Genomic DNA, 27,879 nt, shown 5'->3' on the forward strand with positions numbered 1-27,879 from the left:
TAAACCTTCAGTTTCTGACTACTTTAGGGGAAGAAATTTTATCCTGGAAGACTGGGAAACTTTACTTTAAGGCTTGTCAAATGATAATACATATTTAATGGCTGATTAATACATATTTAATAGATGGCCCTTGGCGACCATAACCTATGGTTTTATTAATTTAGGCAGGGATGAATAAGTAACATTAAGGTGTGGTTCTTCCTTTATCTTATCACTACACTCGCATGCATGCTTTGTATGGAAAACTTTATTTGATAATAAAAATAGCATTCACAGACTTTCTCCTTCTTTGTTGCTACATCATATACATAGTGTCTGTTCCAAGGAAAGAAGCTCTTACTGGGTAAGTCCACATCTACTCATCCTAGTGTTATGTATAAACCCAATTAAGTCAAATAAAGCTATGAACAATGTAGTATTTATATATGCATAGTGTTTTATAAAAAAGATTGGCCCACGTACTGCTTTTCATCAACACAGAAAAGAGCATTTTGCCTATAGCATGTTGCAAGAAATGATGATTGGAGAATATAGACTGCATACAAGTGCTTAATAATACATAAGCAGGCCCACCATGAAGAAAGAAAAGATATTTTCAAACCAACAAAAGCTTTAGAATTACTGATACAGTCTCCCATTTTAAAACAGCTTTACATACCTGATTCAGTTTACATTAAAATATATCCCCTGAATCAAATTTTTTCCATTTTTAGAAATATAAACACTTAATCACATTCCTCACACCTAAATTTTGTCATAAATCCTCTTTTATACAAGAAAAAGGCAACAGTTTTGTGGTTTTTTTCCAACAGGCTCTATTAATTACAATTTCAACTGTACACACAATGATTGGCCATCTTCTTTCTTGGTTTTGTTTTTACAGTACCATGGCAACAACAGTGATAGACTTGCAATGGTTTTGTGTTCATATGGAGGATGTGAGTCAGTATACATGTACACACCAATGCACTGGAAAAAGCAGCAGTTTACTTTAGTGGTCCAACAGTAACGGCAAACATTTTGGCTCAGCTAGGCAGTAATCCATTAAATCTTAGACCAATGCTACAGCAGACTTACCACACAGCTTGCAAATTTAAAAATACAACTTAGAAACTTGCAGGTTTCTCTTTTGCTGCTGTTCTTAGACTCAAATTTACAGCATATAATCAGGTATGGATAGGCTTCCACAACCAGGTTGTCCCAGTGATTGCCTCTTTTAGCCTGTGATTTTCTTTTGATACTTTTTTCTTTTCTTTTTTTTTTTCCTGTTTGTTTTCCCTCCCCAGCAAGTGCACTCCTTTTGTCTCAGTAAGGATGAACCAGCAAAACAACGAAAAACCAACCCTTTCAATACAGAGCAAGAAGAACTGAGAGCTTTTGGAATTTGGCAAAATAAAAGCCCACTGGTTTTGCCTGAGCAGAAGGAATACACCTACTCCGAGCAGGGGGACTGTGCTCCCACTGCATTGTGCCTTGTCCCAGAATCCCAATCCCTCCCCTTGCTTCCAAGCAGATACACAATACCATGCATGCTGGGGTTGCTGTCCATATACAGCTGGGAGATGAGCAGGGCTGCTGCCTGAATGACAGATCATCGTTACATGTTGCTGAGGCTAATGAGAGCTCAACAGTTCACGTTAGCTTGTGACACAGGCATGGTGCTGACCAGTCCTTCTGCCTCTGCGCATCCTGTCCAGGGGGCCTGAAAGTATAAACTGTTCATGGAACAAACTACAAATTACTTATTGTAAATCGTCTTGTGCTGTGTGGGTTTGGTTGCTTTTTTTTTTTTTTTAATTATTTATTATTATTATAAATATCCTTCATTGAAACAGTAGTCTCTTCAAACAGTTCTTGCAATTTTAGGAACATTTGTCTCTTTCCTTTTTAATTCCTTCAGCAGGAGCGCTCCATTCCTACTGAGATGAACAATTTTCTTCCTTCCCCACCCCCAACCCTTAAAAAATTTTCTACATACAGTGTAGCAGTGAGTCACTAGAGAACAGTCTGGATCAAATTATTCAAACTTGGTCATAAAATCCTTTGCCTATATTATATTACTGGCTACCCCCACTTACTATATTGGGGAGGGGGGGAAAGTAGCCCAATAAAGGGATTATTTTTAAGAAATCTACAAAGAATGTAGAAACAAAATTTTATAATCCTTTAGGACCAACATTTGGCAAGTAATTAAAAAAAAAGAATACACTGAAAAATACTTTCTTTAATATTATACATCAGGCACAACGCTTTTTTTTTTTGTTTTAAGATTTCATCTGCATAAACGGTTTGTAGGATCAGCAGGTGGCGGACGTCTCGTCGCCTGCGAAAGCCAGGTTGGTTTCACTCCTCTGCTCCCTTGGTGTGGGGAAGGCGACGGGGACCCCGGGGAGCCCCTCAGATGCTGAGGTCGGTGCTGCACTCCTTGTAGAGCCGCCTGCGCTGCTCGGGCGGGTGCCTGCGGCTGGGCTCGTGCTTCCAGCCGGGCTCTTCCCTCTCCCGGTGGCCAACTCGTTCCTCCCTGAGCCGTCTCTCGGGCGACCTCTCCCTCCGCCGGTCGGACGACTTGGCCCGTCGGTCGAGGGAGCTCTCTCTTCTCCGCTCAGGGGACCTCCTGGGCTCCGTGAGTCTCTCCAGCGACCGCCGCCGCCGGCCGGGCGACCGCTCTCGGCGCCTCTCAGGAGAGAGGTCTCTCCTCCTCTCAAGCCGCTCCCGCCTCTCCAAAGTGTTATCAGCGCTCCTTGTCCCTTCCCTGCGCTTTTCAGGAGACCTCCTCTTCTGCCCGTTCACCACCGCCCTCTCTGGCTGCCTTTCGTGCCTCCTCTCCGGCGACCTCTCCACCTTCCTGCCTGGCACGTGGTCGTTGGTTTTAGAAGTCCCATTCCAAGTGTGGTGTTCATTGGGATGTCTGCTAAACTCTCTGCTGCCTTTTAGGTCTCTAACGTAAGTCCGCTTGTCCCCATGTTGTGATGATTTGTGAAGGTCTGGTGGATAACTGGACTCCGATGATGGGTGCTGCCGTCGGTCGGATGGCGCGGGTTTCATTTCCGATACATTTTGTGAACCTGTGGCGGGACTGTTCCTGTCACTGCTGGGGTCTGAAAGAAAATAACAGCAAAGGGTTTGGTATTGATGCCTTCCGTGGCGCTGTGACACCACTTAGCACTCTTCAGACTTCATTAGTGACAAAAACAAACAACTGTTAAAGCAGTCAGCGAAGGCTAACCGAAGCTTTTGTTAATTTAACTGTGAACATCGGGAGTTACAGGTTAGTACTGGTGCTGCTCTGATCGTTAGCCATGTTTTGGTCCAAGCTGATCTCATCTTTATGCTCTTCTGGGCATGGGGCACTTTACATTTCTCCCCGAGCCCAATTCATAATGTTTCAGTTATACTACATTCTTTCCAGTGGAAAAAAACCATTGTAGTTCAGGTTGTTGGCTGGTTTTTTTTAATAGCTTCCAATAAAGAGGGCCGTTAGGAAACAATTTTTGTCTTTTAAGACATTATAAAGAACTGCCTTCCAGGTGTGGGAGGCCTCAGTTCAAATAGCAGAAAACGTACAGAAAATAGAATTGATTATTAAGTTTTCACCTTGTAAAATAACATTTTGAAGGTGCGAGAATTAGACTGTAATCATGCCATTTCCATTTCATTTAAGGTATAGCTTAATCTCACTTTGTTCTACCATGTTATGTAAAGTCCTAGGGTAGATTTTTGGTTTTGCCACAATGATTCAAACAACGATGACAGTAGTTATGATTTTTTCATATCAAAGCAATGGAAAGATATTGTAATATGTAGGATGGCTTTGATTCAAATCTAATCTCCAGTTCATTATTTTTCATGTACTATTTGAGGTAAAATACAGCTGAGCTGCCTCTGCAAGACAAACTGCAAAGCAGAAGTAGAAAAAGAACATCCAAACTAAACCCCAGCCCTGCGCTGCAGCTAGGCTACAATTATTCCCGTCATTTGTAACGGATGTTTATGAATGATTCATTACAAACATCAAAAACATTAAAGTAGCTGCACTGCCTTAATGCAAGTGCTGCTTTTATTTGCTTATTGTTTTCTTTCTTAAAGTAACTCCTTCGCGGCAGCTTGGTTGGCATTAGCCACTTCCTTACACTTGCACCCCGACACCCACCTTGAGGTGGAATGCCTTGATGGCAATGACTGAAAACCCTCACAAACACTTGTGAGGACAGATTCTCTCTTTTCCCCCTCTTCTTCTCCTTTTTGCCTTCCCTCCCACCAAGCCAAACACTCTATATTCTTCCTGCCATCACGCCAAGTGTCTCCCATTTGATGGCACTTCCAGTCCTGAGCTTGGGAGGGTTGGTGTGTGCACGGGCTGTGATTTTTGTGAATTCCAAGTGAAACCCATGTTGCAACTCACGTGTGGGCAGTTTTGCTCTATGAGCACTTTGAGGCCACAGCTGGGGATGGGACCACGCTGCTTTCCTGTGGCTGTAAGCACGTGGCTTATGGCAACCTGCCTCTCACACAAGGTACAAGCGAGGTTCAAACATGTCCTGTGATGTGTGTACTTACAATCTGGGGGACGCAGGGTGTTCGGGATGAATTGCTGTACATATAGAATATAGCGAAGCAGAAAAGCAATGTGAGGGAATTAGGCCACAGCACAAAAACACCTAATATTGATTTTAGCTACAAACCGTAGTTTGATTATGGCCCATAAGGTAGAAGCAAGACTCCCCGAGCTTGTCATTTCTCATACATGCAGCGATATTAGGAGGTATCATCGCTGAGGAAGGAAGAGCCCAGCACCAAGAAAAGTAGGAGAAAGAGAAAGAGAAAAGTAGAAAATTTAGATTCCCTATAATAAAGATGAAAGAAAGAAAAATCTTCATATTTTATCTTAGAATAAAGAAAGTTTATTTTTCCAGTCAGATTGTCTAGGCTTCACCCAAATATAAGGCTGCAAAGACAGCAGTTGTTATTATTGTGACATAAAGAGACATCTAAGAGGTGATTCAATAACCCAGACAACGAGAGCATCCATTCTAAAAGACAGCTGGAACAGCGACACAGAATGTCATAGAAAAAACAGTAACAATCAAACAACAACGAAAAATAAAGTCCACCAGAGACCACAACATTAAAAATAAGTACAAAACTCATTACAAAAATATACAGCCTCATAGAGAAGCACGTTCCAATCAAGTCAGAAAAATATTGGAACTTAACATTATTAGAGGAACCATTTGCGACTGCAGCGAACAGAATGAAGAGAGAAAGGAGTCCCAAATGTTACAAGGATATTCTTTACAGTAGTGCAACCCCTGTATATTAAATCCTTGCTTGGAGAACGAACGTTTAGTGGTTAGCATTAGCCAAAAGAAAATTGGTGATGGATTTCCATCCTCAGTGCAACAGACATATGCTTTGAGAAGTGAAGCACTTAATTTACAGGGTATTTATGCAGTCTAGCATATGATACAGTACTGTACATCCAAAGGAGTATAGGAAAAGACAAAAGTAGAAAGAACATTACAGAATTTCAGTGCCATCATTGAACCTTCTGGTGTGCTATTTATATTACAGAAGTGTAAACCCACAACTTCCCTTCCATATCGTTAAACACTTCAATTGTTTGTTGGTTATACTCTGAATTGGTCATTTTAAGTTAAATAATGAGCAGACTGAGCAGAAACTCTCAAACACAGTACAGTAAATGAAAATAAAATCTAGTTCATAAATTGTGCAGAAGGGTTTTGTTTCTGGTGTTAGGGCATGGAGAGAATGATAAACACAGAACTCACTGACACAGAAATAACCCAAATACAGGGAGGAAAGTATAAAGGACATCCCTTCAATCATCAGTTTCTATAGAAACCTCAAAGACCTTTGGTTGGGAGTAGCCCTCCATCGAGGGCACAATATATGACAATTATCTCAAATAAATAAGACATAATTATAATATTAAATAGTGTGCTAAGTTAAGCCACCCAGCAATCCAACCTCCAGGGGAAGAAAAGGAAATCTAATGCAATTCTTAGTAAGAAACGAGGACTGACTGTTTCCCCCAAGACAGACACGAGAGCACCTTTTCATAACCTCCTCACCTTTTCAGACCTTACAAATGAACTAGTTGAAACCAGCAGACTGTTTAAGGGGGGAGAAAAGGGCTCAGGAGGCCAAATCAATATATTTTTGCAGTAAAGCTTTTTTTTTTCTCCCTTCTTTTTCTCAAATAACTTTATAAATATTTACATAAATATTAAGGAAAGGCAAAAATCTCATAAGCCATCTCGGCATCATGTCTATGGATACAGACAGGAACTAAGAGAAAAACCTAACCAAAAAAATAAATCACTGCTTCAGAATAGCAACTCGGGATCCCAGTTTTTGCATTGTTAGAAGAGGAGACCTATGTGAAACAACAATTCAGCCGCTGAGAAACAGTTTGGCACAGTTCAATAACATTCCTTTTTTGGCTGGACAAGACAATAAGGTTTGTTTTGTTTTGCTTTCCTCTCTGATCACCAAAAAATACTGCTATGATGATCTTGCCTTACACTGCGCCCCAAGTCCATGGAAGCAAGCAAAGGATGAAATGTGTAGAAAATTCAGCACAAGCGAGGCAATTATATGTTGCAAAGGTTGGTAAGACACTGGTGAGAAAGGAAAATAAAAAAGAATTCCCGCTTCAGATCTTGAGACAAATATTCATGGAGTGATGCCAGGGAAGAAAGGAATGTTTTCATAGTTTGACCCACCATATTCTGGGACAGAGCCATCTCCACGTTTCAGAAACAGGCGGACCTTGCGGCCACCATTTTTAATCAGTTCGATGGCCCGAGCATGCTTCATGTTCTTGGTAGTTTCTCCATTGATCTCTAAGATTTCATCACCAATCTGCCAATGTAATAAAGAGATTATGATTAGAAACAAGTCCTACGAGGGTCCCTACCAGCACACCACAAGAGTGGCCATAGCAAAGCTGGAACAACTATGCATCAGGTGAAGCTAAACATGCCCAACTCCTTCCAGTGAGTGCCCACTGTGAAGGGGTCTGGAGACATGAAGATGATGGAGAAAGCTTGAGGTATCAAAATATTTCACTGCTGTTCTGAAAGTCACTTTGCAATTACTGTATTGCTCAATAGTAAGTGCACTGTTAGAACTGGTGCTATTTTACTTAATTTTGATTATTTGCAAAGTTTTTAGTCAAAGCGGTTGCTTGTTTCACAGTCTGCTCCAACTGGGATGTTCACAGAGCTTTTTCAGGTCAGTTTCTAACTTGGATATAGATACCTACTAGTAGTAGGTATCTATAAACTAGTAGATAGTTTGATATAGATATATAACTTGGATATAGATACCTACTATGAATCAGCAAAGCTGATTCTGTAAATACAATAATTTATCAGGAGAAGAAAACAGGGTGTGAAAGAGCTCATCAAAACACTGACTTCCACAGGGCAGCACTGATTTTGCATCATATTTTCATGAGCAAAAATTTTGGACCCATAGATCTACCCCTAGCACAAGAACTTTGAAAATGCCCTTCACATGCCATATCTGGAGACAATGACGTATATGGGAAAGTTATAATGAATTGTCTAAGAAAGGTCCAAGGACTACATAAAACCTGTCAAATTATTTTTTCAGTAGGAATTTTATAACATATGCCCTTGTTATATAATGTTTGTCATTCAGCTGATATGTGAAGTTAACAATTAATGTTAATCAGAACCTACATTGTAATTTTGTAACCCACGGGCCATAGACATGTTCTGTCCCCTCTCTGCCCATTAGCAGGCAAAGACTGTGGCTGTTCCATTTTCACTGCTACATGTGCCCTTAGGCAATTAACAACAGATCACGTACTAGAGTTTGGAAAGCAGCATTGGAAGAAGGGAGTGAAGTCTTCAACTGAAAACACACTGCTATAGACTGCGCACCAAGAGTGACAGACGCCTTCAGCAGAAGCAAACAGAAACCCCTTTCAGTTCACATTTAATTTCCCTTTCAGCTAGAACAGCAGAAGGGAGAGGCAGGGAAGTCAGCTCATTCCAAAGCAAGGTGGTTTTAAAGGCACTCTGTGCATACCCTCATTTTCCCACATCTCTCGGCGGGCCCGTCCTCAGCGAGCCGCAGCACGTACAGGTCCATGTTGTACTCCCGGCCACCTCGCAGGCTGAAGCCAAACCCTTTGGCTCCTCTTTCTAGCTCAACAGTGTAAAAGTCTTGGTCCTGCTGGAGAGAAGACAGCAAACACCCGATTGAACAGAAAGTCAAATACTGCTCTGCTCTCATGTTGGAATTATTCAAGCAATAATTAAAAATGGAAAATCAGTTGAATTTTCACATGCAGACCAGGATTTGCTGCTTCCTCAGACCCCACTCTGCAATTTGGACTTCTGGTGGCTGATGAAGGGCTGCTGGAATGAGTGGGCTTGGCCATGTCCTGCGGTGCATTTCTGGGCACCCCTGTTACACAGCACCTCCTGTGCCCAGGGCAGGAGGGGACATCTTAGGAAGGTGGTTAAAGGTTCTACCAACCTTTAAAGGCAAGGACAACCTCCCTTCCAGTGCCAGCTTTAGTGCAGCGTCTGATGGCACCTGGGGTGAGCCTGTGCCATGGTGCTGGCTTTTTGTGTTGTTACCACATCATTTATTTCTTTGCAAGAAGCTCAGAAGCCTTTGCATTGTTTTTCTCAAATGATATTACGGGGATGTTTTGAAGTCTCTAATGGAAGAAGTTACTTCTGGGATGGCCAGTGGCAAGGAAAGTTAACAGGGAGATAGATAATCTCTCTAATAAGATACCGTCTGTGCAAGCTGGAACGCTCCAGCTATCGCCCCTTATTAAGTTTTCCTCTTTTTTATTCTCTGAATTTCTCATTTGCACACAACAATACTTTCTGGAGAGGCCCCTCACAACAGACAATTCAATACACAAACAAAAATTATTACTGCCCTAAAAATGTCAGCTCTTTTTTTCTTTAATTTTACTCCCTCAAAGTCTCTATGAGAATGTGTTGGAAATGTTTCTCAGCTGAAACAACAGCAACACATATTGAGAAACTAATCAGAAAAATCCTCTTTCTTTTCAGCAGACTGAGGGAGAGCAGCTTCTCAGTAGGAATTTTCAAGGGTACTATTTAAACACAGCCCTCAAGCAGATTGGAAACAACAGTCTGTGGTAAGCAAAACAATTAGAGAGGTACTCCTTACCTGTGCTGCTTGGGGTGGTTTGAAATCAAACTGGGATTCCTGCTTTGGTTTGGTGTTGTTCCTGCTGCAATGAATGAGAGGGAGAGAGGAAAAATACAGCTCATGGGACGTGAAAGTGATGAAGAAGTAACTGAAGAGAGAGCATGTCGAGATGCTCTCCTCAAGGAAAACAATCTGACCTGGTCTCCTGTGGTATTTGCTGAGGAGTATGTGTGGTTGTGATTGTAGCAATTTTTTCTGCATTGGTCAATAAAGTAGCATTGGAGGATTCTGCAAAATAGATTTTGTTTTTATTATGAGGGAAGACCATGGGCTATTCACTGAAACAAAAGAAGAGTTTTGCAAAAGCATTTCACGGAAAAGCAACATTACATTGTTTTTACAGAACTGGAGATGGGATCAAATTTCTTAATTCCCCAAATTAATATAATAAGTATGTATATGAAACTGTACACTCAACTGGAAAATGAAAGAAAAAAATTAAATTTGGACCTCTGGATTGGAACCCCCCCAGACCATTAGATACATTCATGAAGACCCACTTATAGATGAAGGATTGAACAAAGTTTTGTCTATTGTCTAAATACATGAATTTAAATATTGTAGCTAAATATTGTCTCTAAATATTGTAGCTTGGGTGGATTAATTTTATAGTATCAATAACTATTCCAGGGATTATAAATTTATCAGTCCTTCTTCCATCAGAAACTGCAATCTCCAGTAGAATTGAGATATGGCTCTTATCCAATACCTCACAAGATGATACTGAATGTGGCTGAAACCCAAATTTACTGAAACCCTTCTCTGAAATACAACCCACTGCTGCCTCAGCACTGGAAGCAGGAATGTGGTGCCACCAGTACCAAATGCACCAATAACTCTGGGTAACTCTTACAAAAGGGTGCACTGAAAGAATACAGGGAGCAGGAGTAACTTCTAAGCTTAATTTCTGCCATGGTAAAGGGCTCTCAGCCCAGCATCAGCCTGTGCAAATTGCAGATTTCTTTAGGCATGGAAGGAGGGGCTCCAAGGAGAGGTCCTGTCTCCTGCCTCCCACAGCTGAAAAGTGACTATGTAGGAGTCCCTCACAGTCTGGCAGGGCAGAATATTCCCCTTGCCATTCTGCAGCTGCATCACAGACTTCAGCAGGACCAGAGTTAACTGCAAACTCACTTAAAATTCTGCCTAAAATTAAGGTCATGTCGATCCCATTACCCGATAATTAGCAACACAGACCCAGAACTCTTCTGTATTGAACTCAACAGATTTTCCAGAACTATATATTGTACCAATCCTGAACTGATATTAGTACTGAACAGTTTCAAATGCTGAATTGCTCCAAAAGCCAGCAGTTCCTGAAAACACTCCTCCTCTCCTGCGGCAGTTTGACTTCAGGAGAAGTCTCCGTGGTACTCCATGTACCTTGATGGTGCTTAACCACACAAAATGCTCAACAGTTATGTTGTTTGCACTTGGAGAATAATGGGCAGAGCAGCAGAAACAACCACTCATCAGACATGGCATTCCCAGCTAAAGCCACTGCAGTGGCAGGCAGCTGCTCCTTTGCAGAGCAGCTCTGTACACAGGAGACCCCCTCTTTGTGTCTATACCCACTGTACTCAGGAGAGATCCACAGAGTGCAAGTACCTACAAAATACTGACCATGATCCACCTTTCAAGACCAAAATCCAAACTGAACACACAGCCACTAAGACAACAGTGACAAAAACTGGATGGAAACATCTGGGTCTCCAACATAAAATTACAAGGCCTTCTAACCCTGCCCTTGTTTGCCTCTCAAGCTACAGGCATCCACTAATTCATTTTATTGGCTATGGAGAAATTGACCATTATTAAACAGAGTCCAGCTGTAGTACAAAATTGCAGCAATAGGAGGGTTTCTGCCTGAATTAAGATGTGGTGGATCCTGGGAGTTTAACTTCATTTAGTTCATGGATTGATATTAATTCTGGAGAAATCTAGACAAGGGGAGGCTTTTTTCCTTTCTGCAGCTATTTGCATGTCAAGGGAAATTCAGGAAAAGGGACAAAGAAAAAGAAGAACCACTTAAACAGATGGGTGCAACAAGAACACAGCTCCTTTGCCTGCAGTGCTGTGTCCAAGTTAACATGCCCAAACCCTCAGCATATGGAGCTGAAACATCTTCCAGACCAGAGCTGGCTTCTGTCCAGCAGCTCAGAGAGCAAGAGAGGCTCCTGGGTCTGCCTGCACCTCTCACTGTAGGCATGACCAAACCCCACCCTTGTGATGATGTGCCACTGACAGCTGGCTTGTGTCAGAAGATGTCTCTACATGTAGTTACACTGTTGGGGTTTAAGAAATAATTCTGTTTATTTTGTAAAGATGCCTTGATGTCAAAATCTGTCTCCTACATAAGAAAGCCCCAAAACATGGTTAAGTGTTCTGTATTCATCCAGAACAAAAGCCTCTGAAATCTCCCACAAATATCTGGAGATCAGATGAAGATGGGCTTCAAAGAGAATGCAAGATTTCTACCCTTTAGTAGGTCACACTAATAATACCAAGCAGAGCAACAACACATCTTTGGTACAGATGTATCTTCACACCACTGTACCATCTATCTTTAGCCCACCCTCTCCCATGAGTCAGGAGTTGTGCATAATTTTGCCAGTGTTTTAGACACTGCTTCAGGACGCATGCCAGCCACCATGCAAAACTGCAACAGAATATAGCAAAAATTATCTTTAGTACAATTATAATTGCGTGTTCTAAACCCTACATATTTCATTGATTCCTTGCCCTGCTCTGCCCTAAAACTCTCTGTCACCAGTTACATGCCTAATCTAAGCTTGTCCTGTTCCAGCATCCTGTGTCCTTGAATCTGCTGGAAGTGTGGTAAAGCATCATCACTTCATTGCAAATACAATCCTGCAGTCACCTGTGGCAATTAACTTGTGCAAGACTTATTACAAAGCAAAAACTCTTGGTGTTTTTAATAATGTTAGAAGATATTAGCAGTGTGAGTTTATTGTGAGTCTTGTGATGCACCTCAGTTTCATGTTTATCTGACAACTGGCTTCTGATTTATGGTCCCCCCTCCTTGAAGCACACAGGCCATTTATATTTGCCAAAAAAGCACTCAAAAAGAAACAAAAGATAACAACAAATCAAGAAAAGCACACAAGGACATCAAAAAGAAAACAACACTGAGACAGATTTCTTGTATCTCATGGGGTTTTAGAGCAAACCCCTCAAAGATTTTGAGAGTGTTGGGTCTTACTGTCTTTTGGAAAATAAATGCAGGTAATACTATGCAAAGTTGACACTCTGACTTGGAATTTCCAAGTGACAGTAAATAAAAAGACTTAAAGCCCGAATTGCTATGAAAGCAGAGTTGATTCCTTCCCCAAAGAACAGGTTTCCATCTCCTTCAGGAATACGTGATGTCAATCACAGGTACAAGTTTCCCTAACCTAAGCAATTTACATATTTGGGACACATCATTGCATGAGCAAGACTGGCTCAGCATTTGTGTCAGGAGGTTATATTCTTTAAAAATTCGTAAATCATTTAGAAATTGCTTAGTTCTCAGATGGTTTTGCTATTTTAGAAAATAACCACTTTATTTGCTTAAAGATTCACCTTCCTTTTTATCAGAGGCTAAAATACAGGTAATGAACAACTCTTCTCCCAGTTTATCTTCCAAAACAGGCATGCACAGGCCAGCTCAGATGTTAGCTGGATTCACAGCCATTTTATTATTCATGAACACTCTATTTGCTCCAAGCAGCAGAGGATTATATAGCATTTGACCTGGTACCCACTAGACAGTAGGAAAATAAAGCTTTTGTGCAAAACAGATCACCCTAAACAGAAATAATTTATAACCAGATAATTTCTCATCCTGGTCTATGGGGAGCAACGTGGAAAGGTTTCTGCCCAACGAGCTCTCACTTTGAACCCATCCGTGGCACAGAAGCACAATAAACAAAGGAAAAACTCAGAATTTAGAACCACAGCAATTTTAGTTCTGCTGCAGATACTTTACCAGGTTTCTGATCAGTTCCTATCCGGGGATCAAGCCAGGGATTAATTTAATGGAACTGATACATAACACAGATCCTTATTTTTATTAAATACTTCAGTGACCTTAAATCAGCACCAAGTGTCAACTTAATATTAGGGAATATGCACATTCCCTCTCATCTGAAACAGCCAGATCCTATCTAGGGTAACTCTGAAAATGCAACTTCAGAACCATCCCCATTTAAGCAGTCATTTCAAAATGTACTGAGCTCGCTCCCAAAGCAACTTACCCAGAATAAAAGCAAATCTGCTTTTGAAACAGCTTAAAACATGTCAAAGTGTTTATCTCTTTCTGTGATCTCCTTACTCTATAGCCTGCTTGTGTCTATACAAAGCTTTAGGAATCACACATACTAACAAGTGATTCCCAAATATTCTAAAGCTGCATTATCAAATTAAGAATCAAACCAAAGTGTATCGAGAGATCCATCAAATTTATGGAAGATCATTTTAAGCAGATGCATGGAACACAAAATTCTTTTTTTTTTGTACTGTTGAATTAGCACCTCCCTGTTAAAAACCAACCATCTCTACAAAAAAACCAAAAAATAAATCTACGGGAGACTCACAACCTCCCTCACTGCCAACTCCTAAAGTGGGAGCGGAAACTGAGCCCTCCATGGCTCTGCAGCTCCTCGTGACAGAAAAATCCCGGGGAACAGAACCAAGCAGAGGGTGAGGCAAGAGAGCAGGAAACAGATACGTTACCATCTCCTGGAATGATGCGCAGGGTGACGGTGTTTCCCGCTTCCTTAATGAGGTTGACGATGTCTGAGTGCGACTTGTTGGTGATGGAGCACCCATTGACGGCCAAGATCCGGTCGCCGACTTTCAGCTTCCCGCAGCGGTCGGCGGGGCTCCCTTCAATTATCCGACCTATTTTGTGAGGCATGGCCACACATGCATTTCCCGCTTTTGTATCGGTTTGGGGGTTGTTTTTTTGGTTTTGGTTTGGTTTTGGTTTTGTTGGTTTTTTTATTGTTTACGTATGTGGGAATATGGTGAAGGGGAAAAGGAAAAAAAGGGTTGAAAAGGGAAAGAGAAGGTTAAGGGTTAATTAATTAATGCATCAAGCAAAAGTTATTATAGGATAGCTTTGCTGCCAGTGTTCAAAACATTGGCAATCAACTAGTTGAGTGCACAACACTTTACTTCTTCCACAAAAAGGTGTTTTGTTAATCCCTCAAAACTCCCCCCAAGTGGATTTCTGTTAATAAATGGTGCAATTTTTATTGACTACAACTGCACTTAGCAGCTCCATCATAACCCAAATCTGATTTTGTTTTTGAAGAAAAAAATTGAAACTGTTTGTAGAAAACTCAACTTTCCTCCTCCAAGATTACATCAGTGTCAGCCTCTCCAGTCCTTCTCTAAGCCAACTGCTGTTCAAGCTTCTGCCAATGTTTTGTTCTTTCTCAATTTAGAAAGATAAAATCATTCTAGGCCTAGGAGGGAGTGTGGCTCCCTATCTACCACACAGACCCACTCTACCAGCGCTGCATGGGGAAGCAACACGAAACATTTTTCTTCCATTGTGAATAAAGGTACTACCAGGGAAGGCACAGGACCACTACAGATGGGCCAAGACTGACAAAGGTAACCTGTTTGGTGCTGGCACCCACCTCAGCCTCTACTAACCCTTCCTCTTTTATGATCTTAGATGGCACCAGGTAGGAACAAAGAAGGAACAAGGTTCTCCTCATTAATATACCTCTAAAACCACACACAAAACCATTGAGATGTCTGACACACAGAGCGAGAGCACTTTGGGATGAATGTGTTCTGGAGACAAAATTCTCCTCCTGTTCCATGCAGTTGTTTTGTTTCAAAAACACTGGGTTGTCCAGAACATGCAGAACTGGGACACAGGGGATACACAACATCACTCAGATAAATCCAGTGAGCTTTTCTACAGCTCCTTTTAGTGGGCAAGAGGCCTTGGGGCACACAGCACTGGTCATCTCACACTTTGCATCCACAATACATTCACCCTCAAGATGCACTTTCCCATCTCTGCTGTAGTCTTCATTTGGTTAGTAGTTTTAGAGATACACACACATGACAACACTAGAAAGACCATAAAGAAGAAAAGGCTAAGACAAGGATATGTGAGGTTGGAAAGATGCAATGAAAACTGGCAGAAAGTGTTAATATTAGTTATATTAGTTACAAACATTAGGGAGTTTTCTTTTTTTATTTTGTCTTTAATTTTACCATGATGTTAGGAAGTTTCTCTTTCTGGTAATACAAAGCCCCATCCAGTTTGCAGTTTATCCTGTTTTGAGGATGTGAGTTTCTACTCTATCCAATCCACTAAACACAGATGACAGAGCCCACACCAAAGTGACCCAGGTGGGTTTTAGAAACAGTTTGGCCCATCTCTAAATACTACCTATGAAAGAAAAAAACTACAGAGCAGGTCCAGAGCAAGCACCAGACAGCAGAGGGAACACATCTCATGCGGAGTGTTAGGAAAAAACTGAATATACTTGAAAAAATTAAAGGAAAAACAGTCACAGATAACAGATCTCCTTGGGAGCCCTGCACAGAAAACTTCCAGTTAGCAAGAATTTTGGGCTAAAGCAAACACAACTTTTTACAACCTCAGGTCAAGGTTTCTCTGCAGAGAAGAGTTACAGCATAATCTTCATACAGTAAAAGTTATTTACAGACGTTTGCAAATCCATTCAGAAGATAAAAACATACCCTCTGTTCTAGACTGTGTTTAGTTTAATCTGTTTTACATTACACCACTGTGTCCTGGCACCAAAACTATCTTGGAAGAGCAGTTTCCAGCAGCAAGGAAAGTGTGAGAGAGCCTAGAATCTGAGAACTGATGGAACTCAATGCACTAGTTTTGTCATACATAATTCCCCCTTGAAATCTCTGCCAGACTGCCCAGAACAGAGCTAGAAACTGCCCGTTCTACATCAATACCAGCAAAGGTGGTGGTGCTCCCTTGATGTATTACTAAGGGTGTCACTGATGGGCAATGGCAAGAAACGTCAGAAAATAAAGCCTGGGAGAATGAGGGAAAGGCCACTTCTTGCACCTGCGTGCCCCAGGAGCACTCAGGCTGCACAGGGAGCCTGCAATGCATTTTCTCTGGAAACCACAGCACTGCTGTGGGAAGTGCTGTGAAGATGGACAGTACCTTCCTTTCCCTCCATCCCTATCACAGACTAAGGGGACACCTTCCTTTTCAAAGTACAAGTGGATGCTGCCTATGGCCTCCTTTTGGAGGAGATGGAAAGGATAGAAAATAGCATCTCTGACTGGTTTCTTCCTTGCAATGACACTTCTTCTTGAGAACAGGCTGTTCTGGGCATATTTGCAAAACCAGCTTATGTACATATCCTCTGCAGCAACCCCTGGAAATGGGTATCTGCCTGGCAGAAAGACTGCCTTGAGACAGAAACCATGACCACCTTTATTGGGTCAGGATATTATGTGTGACATAGCTTAAACTTAATTTCTTCCTACTCTGAAGAAATGCATTTGGGGAGAGGTCAAATGGGTAAAAGAAACATCCTGTTCTTTTAACAGTATTCCCCGTTTTATGTCTCACCAGCAAGCAGTATTAATTAAAACTTTCCAGCTACCAGCATGCTCACAACATAATGATGTTCAGAGTAACCCTGATTGCCAAAGAGAAGTTAATCAGTTTAAGCGTTACTGCTTTTAAATCAACTGGCTTGATTCCACCATCACGAGACATATTTCATTCCACCTGCTCTGTTTCTGCACTGGCAAACAGCATCACTGGGAGGATCCCCAGCTGCTCCTCTGAGAGCAAACCCCAGAGAGGCTCTCCCAGAAAGTGAGCATCAGGAACTGCCATTGGTCGCATTTTGGCTCTTCAAGTTGGGACAAAGTCATTTCACTTTTCTCAACTCAGTGCCGAACAACACCCAGGAGCCAAACACCCACTGAGTCTTTGCCTTTGCTTTTGCTATAACTACATAAATCAGGCCACGCTCATGACTTTTAATCACACAGATCCCCACCCACCTCCTTGGGCCGCCAACCTCGCCTCTCACCGGAGGCGCAACCAAAAATGCGCGGGACTCACCGAACGTCGTCCCTGCCTCGGGCCTGCTGACGGACGAGACGATGACGAAGCCGAAGCCCTCGTTCTCGCCGCGGCGGATCTCCACGTCGTAGGGCTGCACCACGGCGCTGACCACGCCGCTGCCGCCGCCGCCGCCGCTGCCGATGCCGCTGGTGCTGCCGCTGCCTGAGCTGACCGTGTTGAGCGAGTTCTGGCTGCCCTGCGGCGTCCGCTTCTCCTCCGTCAGCGAGGCCGGCTGGTTGCTGCTGTGGTGGGAGGAGGCCGGGGATGGGACTTCATTCTCTGCCTTGGGAACTGGGGAGGGGAGAAGAAAGAGTGTTTGAGCAGGCTGCACCAGTGTAGGAGCAATGGTGGGCAGGATGGTCAGGACAGACGGAGATGAGAGATCTCTGAAGCCAGGTCTTGGACCTTGGGGTTTATTGCAAAGGGGCCTGGGTGCAGGGGCCCTGCTGGGAGCTGCCAGGAACAGCTCAGAGCAGGCCCAAGAGAAGTAAAGAGAGTGATAAAGAGAAAGGGAGAGAGAGGATGAGAGGATAAGAGGTAAAGAGTAAAAGAGGATAAGAGAGTGAGGTTCCTGTTACAATACAATAAATTTTCTTCTCTGTTGAATATTCTAATTCTCACTAAGCAATCTAATACAAGATACAAATCTCATAGCATTTACATACAGCCTATAAGAATTATTACATTACCATACTGTGTTACATTTTAAACTCTAAAAACTAAAAACTACTCTTTGGACTCTTTCTGCTAAGCTAGTAGGGTCTGCTCTGACCTTTGGACCTGTCTGCAAGCAGAGGGTATTGTTTCATCAAAAGGGGATTATTTTCAGCTGGCCACACCATTGTTTTCTAGACGTTCAGTAACTCAGGTATCTCAAAGCTTGCTTTCATTTCAAACTTGCTTATAGTTTCTAAATTCTCAAAATCTTTTGCCAGGCAATCATATTTATAAGGCTTTTCTGTTTCATCTTCCCCAATACACCATTTAGTGCTGAGAGGAACAGCAAATTTGTCTTTACAAACAAGCTGTGGGTCTGCTGGTAGATAAAATAAGCACTAGGAGATAAAAGAAACACTGGGAAGGGTTCCACTGATTGATGAATGGAAAAAGATATTTGCTTTTACAAATAAACTTTAGGTTTGCTGATAAATGAAATTAGACATTGAAAAGGTGAAAGAAACAATGGGGAAGAAAAACCCCTAAATTCCATAAGAATTAAAAATTAAAAGGGAGGGTTATACATTAGAGGGAAATCTCTGGTATCAGGTGTTCTGGGAAGTCTGTACCTATCAAGTACCTCAGCCAATGGGGAAAGAGAGAAGGGAAATGTGGCCGGGAAACTGGGATAAAAAGGAGGCTGCATCCTCCAAGAATTTGAGAGATCCCAGGGGAATGTCCCATGGTCTCTCCCTTTATTCAAATAAAGTAAAAGGACTCCTCTGTCTCTTTTTTGGACATAAACCTCTGATGTTTGTGACTTAATTTTCCTAACAGTGCTTGGAGAGAGGTGTCTACTGAGAAAAGGGTAAAAGAAAATCACCTGCTTTAGTCTGTCCATCCATGGCCATGCTTTCAATAGCTCTGCTCATTGGAACTGCCCACACTGCTCACCCTCTCCTGTGTGGGCTCATTCAGCCAAAGCCATCCACTGACAAACTGCAGCCTGGTTAAACCAGTGCAGTGCTGTGTGCCTGATGCTCTGTGGCATTTTAAACCTGGATTACATTAGTTCAAAGGTGCCTTCTCTAGCTATTGCATCCCCACCTCAGCTATATATGTACAACCACATGTATGTTGTACATATATATGAACAAGCCACAAGGAGAGGCAGTATTATTTCACACCACCACCTTCTGTGTAGTTTTAAACTGAAAGCTATCAATTAGGGCACCGATTGCATTTGATTAATGGGATCTTTAGTAATAACAATCTCTCAACATGAGCAAAACAACTTGTGAAGCAAGCACTTCTGGATAGAAGAACCAGCAACTATCATCTGTACAGTCTGGTACAGGCATTAAACATTGTTAATGTTAATATTAAACAAGTGTTTAACAGCAACTTAAGTTGGAAGGGGTATTAGTTTAAAATCTAATCAGCTACCACAAGGCTTGAAAAAAATCTCAAAAAAATTGCTTAGTCCAGACTCTGCTCGAGTGAGGGACAACTATACCTAATATCAGTCCTGACAGATGTTTGTCTAATCAGCTGTTAAATATCTCCCCAGGCAATCTATTGGTTGCAATATCTGACTTAAATCTTCCCTGCTGCTACATAAGGCTATTATTTCTAGTGCTATCTAACAGGCATATGGAGAACATATTATTCCCTTCCTCTTTGCAGCAGCCTCTTATAGTCTTGGGAAGTTTAATACCTCCTCCCCCTCCTCTGCTTTAAGCTAAAGAATCCAAATTTGTTCAATATTTCCTTTCAGACCATGTTTTCTAGAGCTCTCCTTATTTTCCCTGGTCTTCTGGACTCCCTCCAGTTGGGCTCTCTCCAATTCAAATATGTCTTTCTTGAAGTGCTGGACCATATTGCACTAAGCCATCATCTGCTGGGAAATCAGGAGAGTTTCCCCCTGCCTACATCCCTGCACAGTCTTTTTCTTCACCTGAGCCAACCTCAGCATAAAGCTCGTGGCCCACAATAGCTTCCACATCTTGTTACTCAGCCTGTTCTCCACAGCCCATTTGTGCATCTGAGAGCAGCATATTGCACTTGTCCTCACTGAATGGCTGCCTCTGCTAATCAGGTCACTTCTCCAATTTGGTGAATCAAAATCAAGTTGAAGATCTTAAAAGCATCAACATGAAAATGGATGGCAAACAAAATCTAAACCTGTAATTTCATTATGCAAAAAAAACCCAACAAAAAACAACAACAACAACAAAAAACTTTAAAATATCCTTGGATAGAAGTCCTGTCTGCACTTATATACTCAAAAGTATGTAATAAATAGATAGGATTCTTCATAGTAAGATTACAGGAGCATAAAATTTCCCCTACATGAATCTCAGGACAGAGAGTACTCATTTAGGTGAAACATCTTTTTCTACTGGCATATAGATGACAGGATGAACAAGGGACCAAAATTCAGGAACAGCCTTCTCCACAAAGTTCTGCTGAAATTTAAAAGCCTGCAAATATAAGGTGAAAGAAGGGATTCTGAATAATTTATCCTAGAGTAAGTGTCCACATTTGCAATGATTCAGAAATAGCTCGATCTGCAGTAACATGCCTCTGAATGAAATATCAAGAGAGATCTCATGCATCTAAATCTTTCATGGTAATTTCTAGCCTGGAGGCTGTAAAACTGCATAGAAAATCTACACACAAAAACAATAACAAAATTCAGCTGCCCTTCCCCTTCCTCCCAATGCTCTTCTAAAGCTTCTCTCACACCAGACCTTGGTCAGGAATTAAAGACAGGCTGTCAGAGGAGAGACATAACCTGGTGTTTAATCCACATTGGGAAGAAAGGAAGAAATGAGATGTGAACATTCATTTATTATTGTGCAGAAGGAGCTCAGGCCTGGTTAAGAACATAGAGCTATTTTAGAGGTACTCTTCTGGTCCTAACTTCCACTGAGGACCTAATTTCCAACCTGAATGTTATTTTGATTCTCTGTTAGATCAAAGTACATCACTGCCTGTTTATCTGATGATGCCTAAGCTTGAAGAGCTACATAATATCTTTTTCTTTGAGTGAGTAAAAGCAAATCCCACACCTGAGTTCCTAAAGGGACTCAAAGGGACAGGCAGCACTCAAAAGTTACTATCCCATATTAAACATATGGCCAGATGTTATTTAGAAAGCTCATGCTCATGTCTTCATTTTTTCTGCTAGTATGATATTTCTCAATCACTTGGTGCCAAAATGGTACCAGGAGTGTCACTTCTCTTTGCATCTTTGTCTTTCTGCCAGCTTCTTTTCTGTTCATTTAGATCCTACACTTCTGCAGTGTGTGCACAATGCCCAGCATAACTCAGCATACAGAAAACTCAAGACCTGTGCAACCTGGTCTAGTGGAAAGTGTCTCTGCCCATGGCAGAAGGGTTGAAAATGGATATCGAAGGTCCTTTTCAGCCCAAACTTTCTATGATCTGTGACAACAAACATGCACACCCTGGACCACCATCCTGAGGTCACTTGACTACATGTTGAAGCTTGCCCTGAGCCTGGGACAGCAGCCACCACACACCAGAGCCCTCACTCACACTCTGCCCTTGCCTCCCCTTCTCTGGACTCTTCATCATCTTTTCCCTCACTCCCAGTTTAAGGGCGACTATCAGCCTGCACATTTATTTTGGGAAGTATACAGAAAACACAAGCAGCTGGCCACAGTGTTTGCTGCATGAGTCAAAGTAAAAATTGTATGTTGCAACCAAACAGTTCTCATTTTATCTGTAGCCTTATGAACACTGGGAAAGCCAACTAAGACAGTCTTGACTGGAAAAAAATACTTGAAACTTATTTGATCAGGAACAAAAAAGACTAAAAACAGGCAAAGGAGGAAAACAACAGCCCATCCCTTGAGTTTTCCCAGAACTAGAAGAAGCTTTTTTTTTTCCCTTAGACCGTTTGCTGAACAGATGGGATCCTGGCAAGAAAACCCACCCCTGCGGGGTGATACTGCAGCCTACCTGTGTAAACCACTTTGCGCCTGACGGTCAGGTTGACGTGACCTTGTTTGGCTGCCTGCTGCATGAGCTGGACCACGAGCTGGTGAGATTTGCCCACCACAGGCGTCCCATCCACGCAGATCAGCTCATCGCCCGATCGCAGGCGGCCGTCGGCGTCAGCAGCACCCAGCGGTACAATGTGACCGATGTAAATCTGAGGAATTGGCACAGGAGGAGAGAGAGCCATGAGAACCAGCTCAACAGCCAGCTGCAAGCAAGGGGCACTCCCAGTTAGACCTGATTTAGGAGGGACATGAAATTGTTGACAAATGTCTGCTGGTCAGAGAAGTTGCTCCTGTGAAAGCGGTTCTGTGTGAATACAGCACATCAGGAAATTGTAATAAATTGACATCTTGTTTCTTTAGGCAGTCCATTCACTCTAAGGACAGATAGCCTTGGGAAACTTCTTTAACCAGACAGTGACCAGACAGGAAGATGGTTAATGGCACTGAGGGTCTTGTCAGGGAAGCTGAGATTGAGTTACCCTTTCAGTTGCCTGCAGGGTTTACAAGCTCTGCACCACACGCTTGTCCTCCAACTCAGGCTTGGTTCATCTTCAGTGAGCTCTGTGGAGTTATTCTAACATGAGATGAATTCGTGGTCTCTCTTCCCATCAATGAGCAAAATAATTTTGGCAGGGAAAAACATGGGAAGTCATGCTGCTACTATCTAGCTAGGACCTGTGCAGCACAGGAAATGATGACACCTCCCACAGGCACTGGATTTATGGTAAATAAATGAGCTGAATTCAAGCAGAGAACTGAGCATTCTAAGATCTGAGAACCTGCCATTCTAAGATCAAAATACTTGCAAACATGACCAGGACATCCTGTCCTCAGTGTCCAAGGACCTCTGTGCTTTTATTTGGTTTATCATTAAAGTAGAAGGAGAAGCCAACCCTTTTCGGTTATGGAGTTCTGGGGTTATTTTGGAGGGAGGGTGGGGAGATGCAGGATATAGAGTCCAGTAACTATTTAGCAGTAATTCTACAGCATAGTTCTGCACAGCTGTACATTCTACTGCTGTGTTTCTGAAAGATGCCACAAACTAAAACATGATACTCACAGGTTCTCCAGGCTCATTTCCACCTAGAATCCTAAATCCAAACCCGGTTTCCTTTCTCCATAGAAAGATATCCTGCTCTTGATAATCTGGAACTGAAGGGAAAGAAGAAAAACTATCATTTTTAATCAAAATACCACATCTTTTTACCCAAATCAGGACTACTCAGACATACATAAAAGGATGTGCCATGCAATTTTAACCTTTAAATGAGATGGACTTGGAGATCACCTCCTTTTTGCATAAAAAAAAAAGGACATAACTAGCAACATTTATAGTTTTAAATACTAAAGGATAATTACTTATATTACTATTAAAAGTTATGCAGTGGTTTCTACTTTCTAGGTATCTAATTGTGACTTGCCCCTTATTTATCACTATAATATTTCCTTCTGTCAATATTAGCATCATTACCCATTGCAAGAGTCTCTTCCAAACCATCAATAAATAAATGTGTACAGAAGAGAATTACTCTGCCAGAAACAATACAGCTGCCTCCTCTTACATGGGAGACAGAAGAGCCACTTGTTATGACTTCTACTATTTAATTAACTTTCCCAAGCATAGTTTGCTATCTGTCAACCAACCCTGCTTTAAATAACTGTGGGACAGATCCCCAGTTGGTGTAAATCAGAAGGGCTCCACTCAGAGCAATGCAGCTCTCCTGACTCTCACTTGCTTGTGTGCAGGCTCTGCAAAAGCACTGAAGAGATAAAACCAGCTGGAAACATAAAAAAGCCCAACCTCACCTACTGATTAGTATGAAACACCAGCAAGGTTTTTACAATGAATATTACATACAGTGAAGTACTAACCTTGAAGCGCTGTTGAACAGCAATGTTTTATATTAACTTACTCATGCTTGCTTTCATCCCTTTTTAAAAAATGCATAACTAATTGCTAACATTATATCATATCAGAAGGCAACTTCAGGTTCATTTAATATTTATTGGATAGTATCTGTAACATTGACTAATTTTGTAATGATCCCCTCCCAAAATTTATAATTAATGATAATAAAAAGCTGTTGCTTTACCAGTCAGCCGCCTGTAACTTCAGCAAAGAAACCAAAGTATATGATTCAGGAATCCAATTTAAAAAGGTGCCTCCTCAGACACAGGATGCAGCACATTTAATGACACATCATCTAGCTTTTTGTATCTATGAACAGGTTGTTTTCCATTGGCATCAGTGAATGTCAGATTGGGCCCTAATTGGATTTTACACTGTCTGTGCTTATTCTGCAAAAATCTGGATCTGCTCAGGTGCTTGTCAGACTTTTGGTTACCTCTGAAGGTCTCTCTTCCATGAGTTAAAATATAACAGAAATGGAAGAACTGGGAATACTAAAAATGAAACGAATAGGTGAGTGGTAAGCTACAGATGTCTGCTTTGATATTTTCATTTAAGCAGGCTTTACAGATAATATTTTCACATTTTAATTACCTGCAATTATAAGCCAAGCTTAACACCCGTGCCCTCACTGAATTAGAGGCTGATTTTTTTCCAGACACAATTAGAGAGCACTCGGGTGATGAGCACGCCGGGTGCCTGTGTGCCTCATCTCCTCTGGCTGAGGGCAGCTCGCCACGCACAGACGTGCAGCACAACAGCATCCAGACAATGAATTAATTGCTGTTTGTCACTGCCTTCAGCAAGGGGAGCGTGACGAGCAGACACAGTCAGGAGCGTCTCTCAGCCCTTCTCAGGCTGTTTTGGCAAAGGCTGGCCCCAAACAATTAATAGTGTGTGTTGGATCTGTCAGAGGTAAAGTGGCTGCTGCAGAGAGCTCCGGCGTGGGCTCGTGTCCTCGGCATCTCTCAGCACCTTCCCATTTGTCACCCCTCCAGTCCCACTGAGTGATGCCTTATGGCCCTGGTTTGGGTCCCAGCTAAACAATTAACACTGCTGGGGAGAACAGCAGGCCAGGCTGGACCAGCCACGTCAGACCAAAGCAACAAAAAAAGACAAGTCTGCCCCCAAAGAAGCCTGCTCTTTCACACTGCACTCCTCCCACTGGAAGGATTTCAGCGAGGTGGAACACAGATACAACAGACATACAGACAACACACTTTTTCACAGAATGAGTACAAAGCTCCTTTTACCACTTATTGCAGCAGCTCTGCAGGGCAGTGATTCACTGGCACAGCCCAGAACACCCATCCACCCCCGAGCTTCAGAGGTGAGACCCTCTGAGGCTCCATACTGGAGAATTATTATAGGTTGTACCATTGTTCAGTTGCACTTCTGAGGAGCCACTTTCCTTACTCAATGGGAACATGGTGCTGCTGAAACTTTGTTGAAAATGAATGAAAAATGGCATCTAGGAGTCATTCATTGCAACCCTGCACCTTGACTGATCTCAAGCATGTCTGATTCTGACAAAACATGTACGCAACCCAAATGGGTAAAATTTAACAGCAGCAAAATTCAATCTGCTTGTCCCAAATTAAACCAGACCATTTGGAGAGCAGTGAGAAAGTGGTAAGAAGAGTTCTGTGAATGTCAGGACAGGTGGATGATGGAGTCCCCTTGATGAACCACGTGGGCAAACACATGAAGGAAACAGGAACATGATATACCCACCCTCGACCACCTACACCATCCAGCCAGGACAGCAAAGGCAGGCTTTGCCCCTGGGAGGCTAAACCTGGCATATGGCCCTGCCACACTCCCTTGGTGATGAAGAGCCCCCCACCACAGAGTAGCAATGACACCAGAACAAGACATCACAAGACACAGATACATTCTCAGCACAGTCTTACATTCTCCAAAACTCGTGGAATTGATTTCTCTCTCTCTCTCACCCTTGCTCAGTCCAGTTGCAGGTGAAGGTGACATAGCTGTAATATTAATTTTACAGTTTTGCAAAGCTTAATGTATCTGCTTTCTTGTTAGTTCATTTAATTAATTGTGACTTTATGGGTCATGTTAGGCTTGCATGCACAATTTGTTAAGGTTATAGCTACTATGAATTATGACATACTAAGTTTCACATCTCTCTGCATGTGTAGATATAAAATACACACACATGAATTTACACATTTATGCACATGCATGCAGGTACATTTGAGAAACCTTTTTTCTCTTTAGAGGAAAAATTTCTGTGACAACACCTTAAAAATACTTTTCTGCAAGAAACCTTTCAACTTCATGACATGAGTTAGTTTTCCAAATAGAAATATCTTTGCCAAACGTTAAAAGAAATTCTAAATATGTGGTGATGAACAATGAATACAGTTCTTAATTACAGATAATTTTAATCAAACTTCACTATGAAAACTTTAACACTCTATATAAAATAAAAATCTGCCTAGTGTGACATCAATTTCAATGTAAGATGGATTCAAGAATGATCAGTGTGAGTTTGCTTTAGTCACTGGCTCATTTGAGGCAGCAGCACTTTCAGTGACTCATAGCTTGGCAAAGCAAAAAAATGTTTAAGGCCCAGATTCAGCAAAGTATATGAGGACAAGTCTGAAACTAGGAGTGGACAGTCTCACTGAAGCTGATGGAGAGTTTCAGAGCTGAAAAGCCCTGCAATTTACCCACAGCTCTCATAAGGCTCCATATTTGCAAGAAATCCATTTTCTAAACCATCCCACTGCAGAAGAATTCAAATTATTTTGGTCTTTTCCCTTTACCCAGCCCTTTGTGGTGGCATGGAAAGCTTTTGAAAGATGGCTTCAGCAGGAGCTGTTGACAAGATGAACAAGCTCATGTGAGTACCACGGTCCCTTTTAGCAACACATTCTCCAAGGGCATGGATACATCTGTGTGCCCAAGAGTATCACTGCAACTGTTTGTCTCCAATTATTATAATAAAAGGACATAACCCCACCAAAGGGCTTTTACTAAACATCCTCTTTCAACTCAGTCTGATCAGAAGGTGGCTGCAATTTCAGGAGAGTATTCTTCTTTTCTATTTTAAGGGAAAATTATCTAATGTTTGTGTCATTGTGCAAATATTTTTAGTTCTATGTAACTGCTGATGAGCCAACATGCTAGGGTCAAGACTTGTTTGTATTGTTTTAATTAGATTTGGGGAGAGAAAAATCCTCCTGAACAAACTGTGTGCCTGAAAATAAAAATTCAAATATTAATGATAACTTCGAATATTTTAAAAGCTTTAAAAATTCTCTATCGTGTTCTGCTTTACTTTTAATTAAATGCTTAAGCCCTTCAAAGGGATTCATTAACACATCTGCAATTCAGATTAATTCATTTTGTCACTGCTGTTTTGACAGATGGCCATATGTAGGATACGGTATTTTGCAAAGCAATCAGGCCACATGAGACAAATTTGACAACAGATTGTGTTAATCTTTAAGGAAGTTTAATAATACATTGAAAAGTAAAAAGCATATTATAAAAATATATTTCAATAAAACAGTGTGAGGTTTCTGAATTGTGGTTCTCTGCTAAGCCATTCAGTTGCTGTTTCTGTCTCTGAGTGCTCTTCAAGTGTGCCATTCCTGAATCTTGGAACTGCTTCAGCTTTCAAACCTTAAGGGTTTGTCCTTCCCTCTGATTCATGTACACAACTCCCACGAGCAGCAATGAGTTACCCATAACGAGAGCTCAGGCAGCTAAAGCTCAGCACCAGCAAAGAGTGCATTTGTTGCCACCACCAAATGCTCTGTTTCCACATTCCCACAAAGCTGGCTATTCTCAAACATCTTAATCCAGCAAAAACTGGTCACTCTGGGCCAGACTGCAGCACAGCACCTGAGCTCAGCCTTAGCCCTAAAGTGTGCCTTTGGGTCTACAGCTTGGAA

The 27,879-nt window shown here is 41.9% G+C and overlaps 1 protein-coding gene across 25 annotated transcripts in view; it reads right to left on the reverse strand.

Annotated features, from left to right (window-relative positions):
• Nucleotides 1-229: 229 nt before the first annotated feature.
• The window catches only part of MAGI1 (membrane associated guanylate kinase, WW and PDZ domain containing 1), a 337,188-nt gene continuing 309,538 nt past the window's right edge, over nt 230-27,879 (reverse strand). For 7 of the 25 annotated variants that reach the window (XM_059856737.1, XM_059856735.1, XM_059856743.1 and 4 more), the window contains 10 exons: nt 25,867-25,944; nt 23,105-23,196; nt 22,001-22,193; nt 17,351-17,644; nt 13,987-14,190; nt 9,390-9,480; nt 9,211-9,274; nt 8,083-8,229; nt 6,747-6,885; nt 230-3,098 (listed from right to left, as the gene is read on the reverse strand). In XM_059856737.1, coding sequence (XP_059712720.1) covers nt 2,398-3,098; nt 6,747-6,885; nt 8,083-8,229; nt 9,211-9,274; nt 9,390-9,480; nt 13,987-14,190; nt 17,351-17,644; nt 22,001-22,193; nt 23,105-23,196; nt 25,867-25,944 — 2,003 coding nt within the window. In that variant the 3' untranslated portion in view covers nt 230-2,397. Of the gene's footprint in view, nt 3,099-4,655; nt 4,772-6,746; nt 6,886-8,082; nt 8,230-9,210; nt 9,275-9,389; nt 9,481-13,986; nt 14,191-17,350; nt 17,645-22,000; nt 22,194-23,104; nt 23,197-25,866; nt 25,945-27,879 lie in introns of those variants that run through there. The other 18 variants (XM_059856758.1, XM_059856741.1, XM_059856760.1 and 15 more) reach the window with 12 other exon arrangements.

The sequence above is a fragment of the Haemorhous mexicanus genome, chromosome 11 (assembly GCF_027477595.1).
Source record: "Haemorhous mexicanus isolate bHaeMex1 chromosome 11, bHaeMex1.pri, whole genome shotgun sequence".
NCBI lineage: Eukaryota > Metazoa > Chordata > Aves > Passeriformes > Fringillidae > Haemorhous > Haemorhous mexicanus.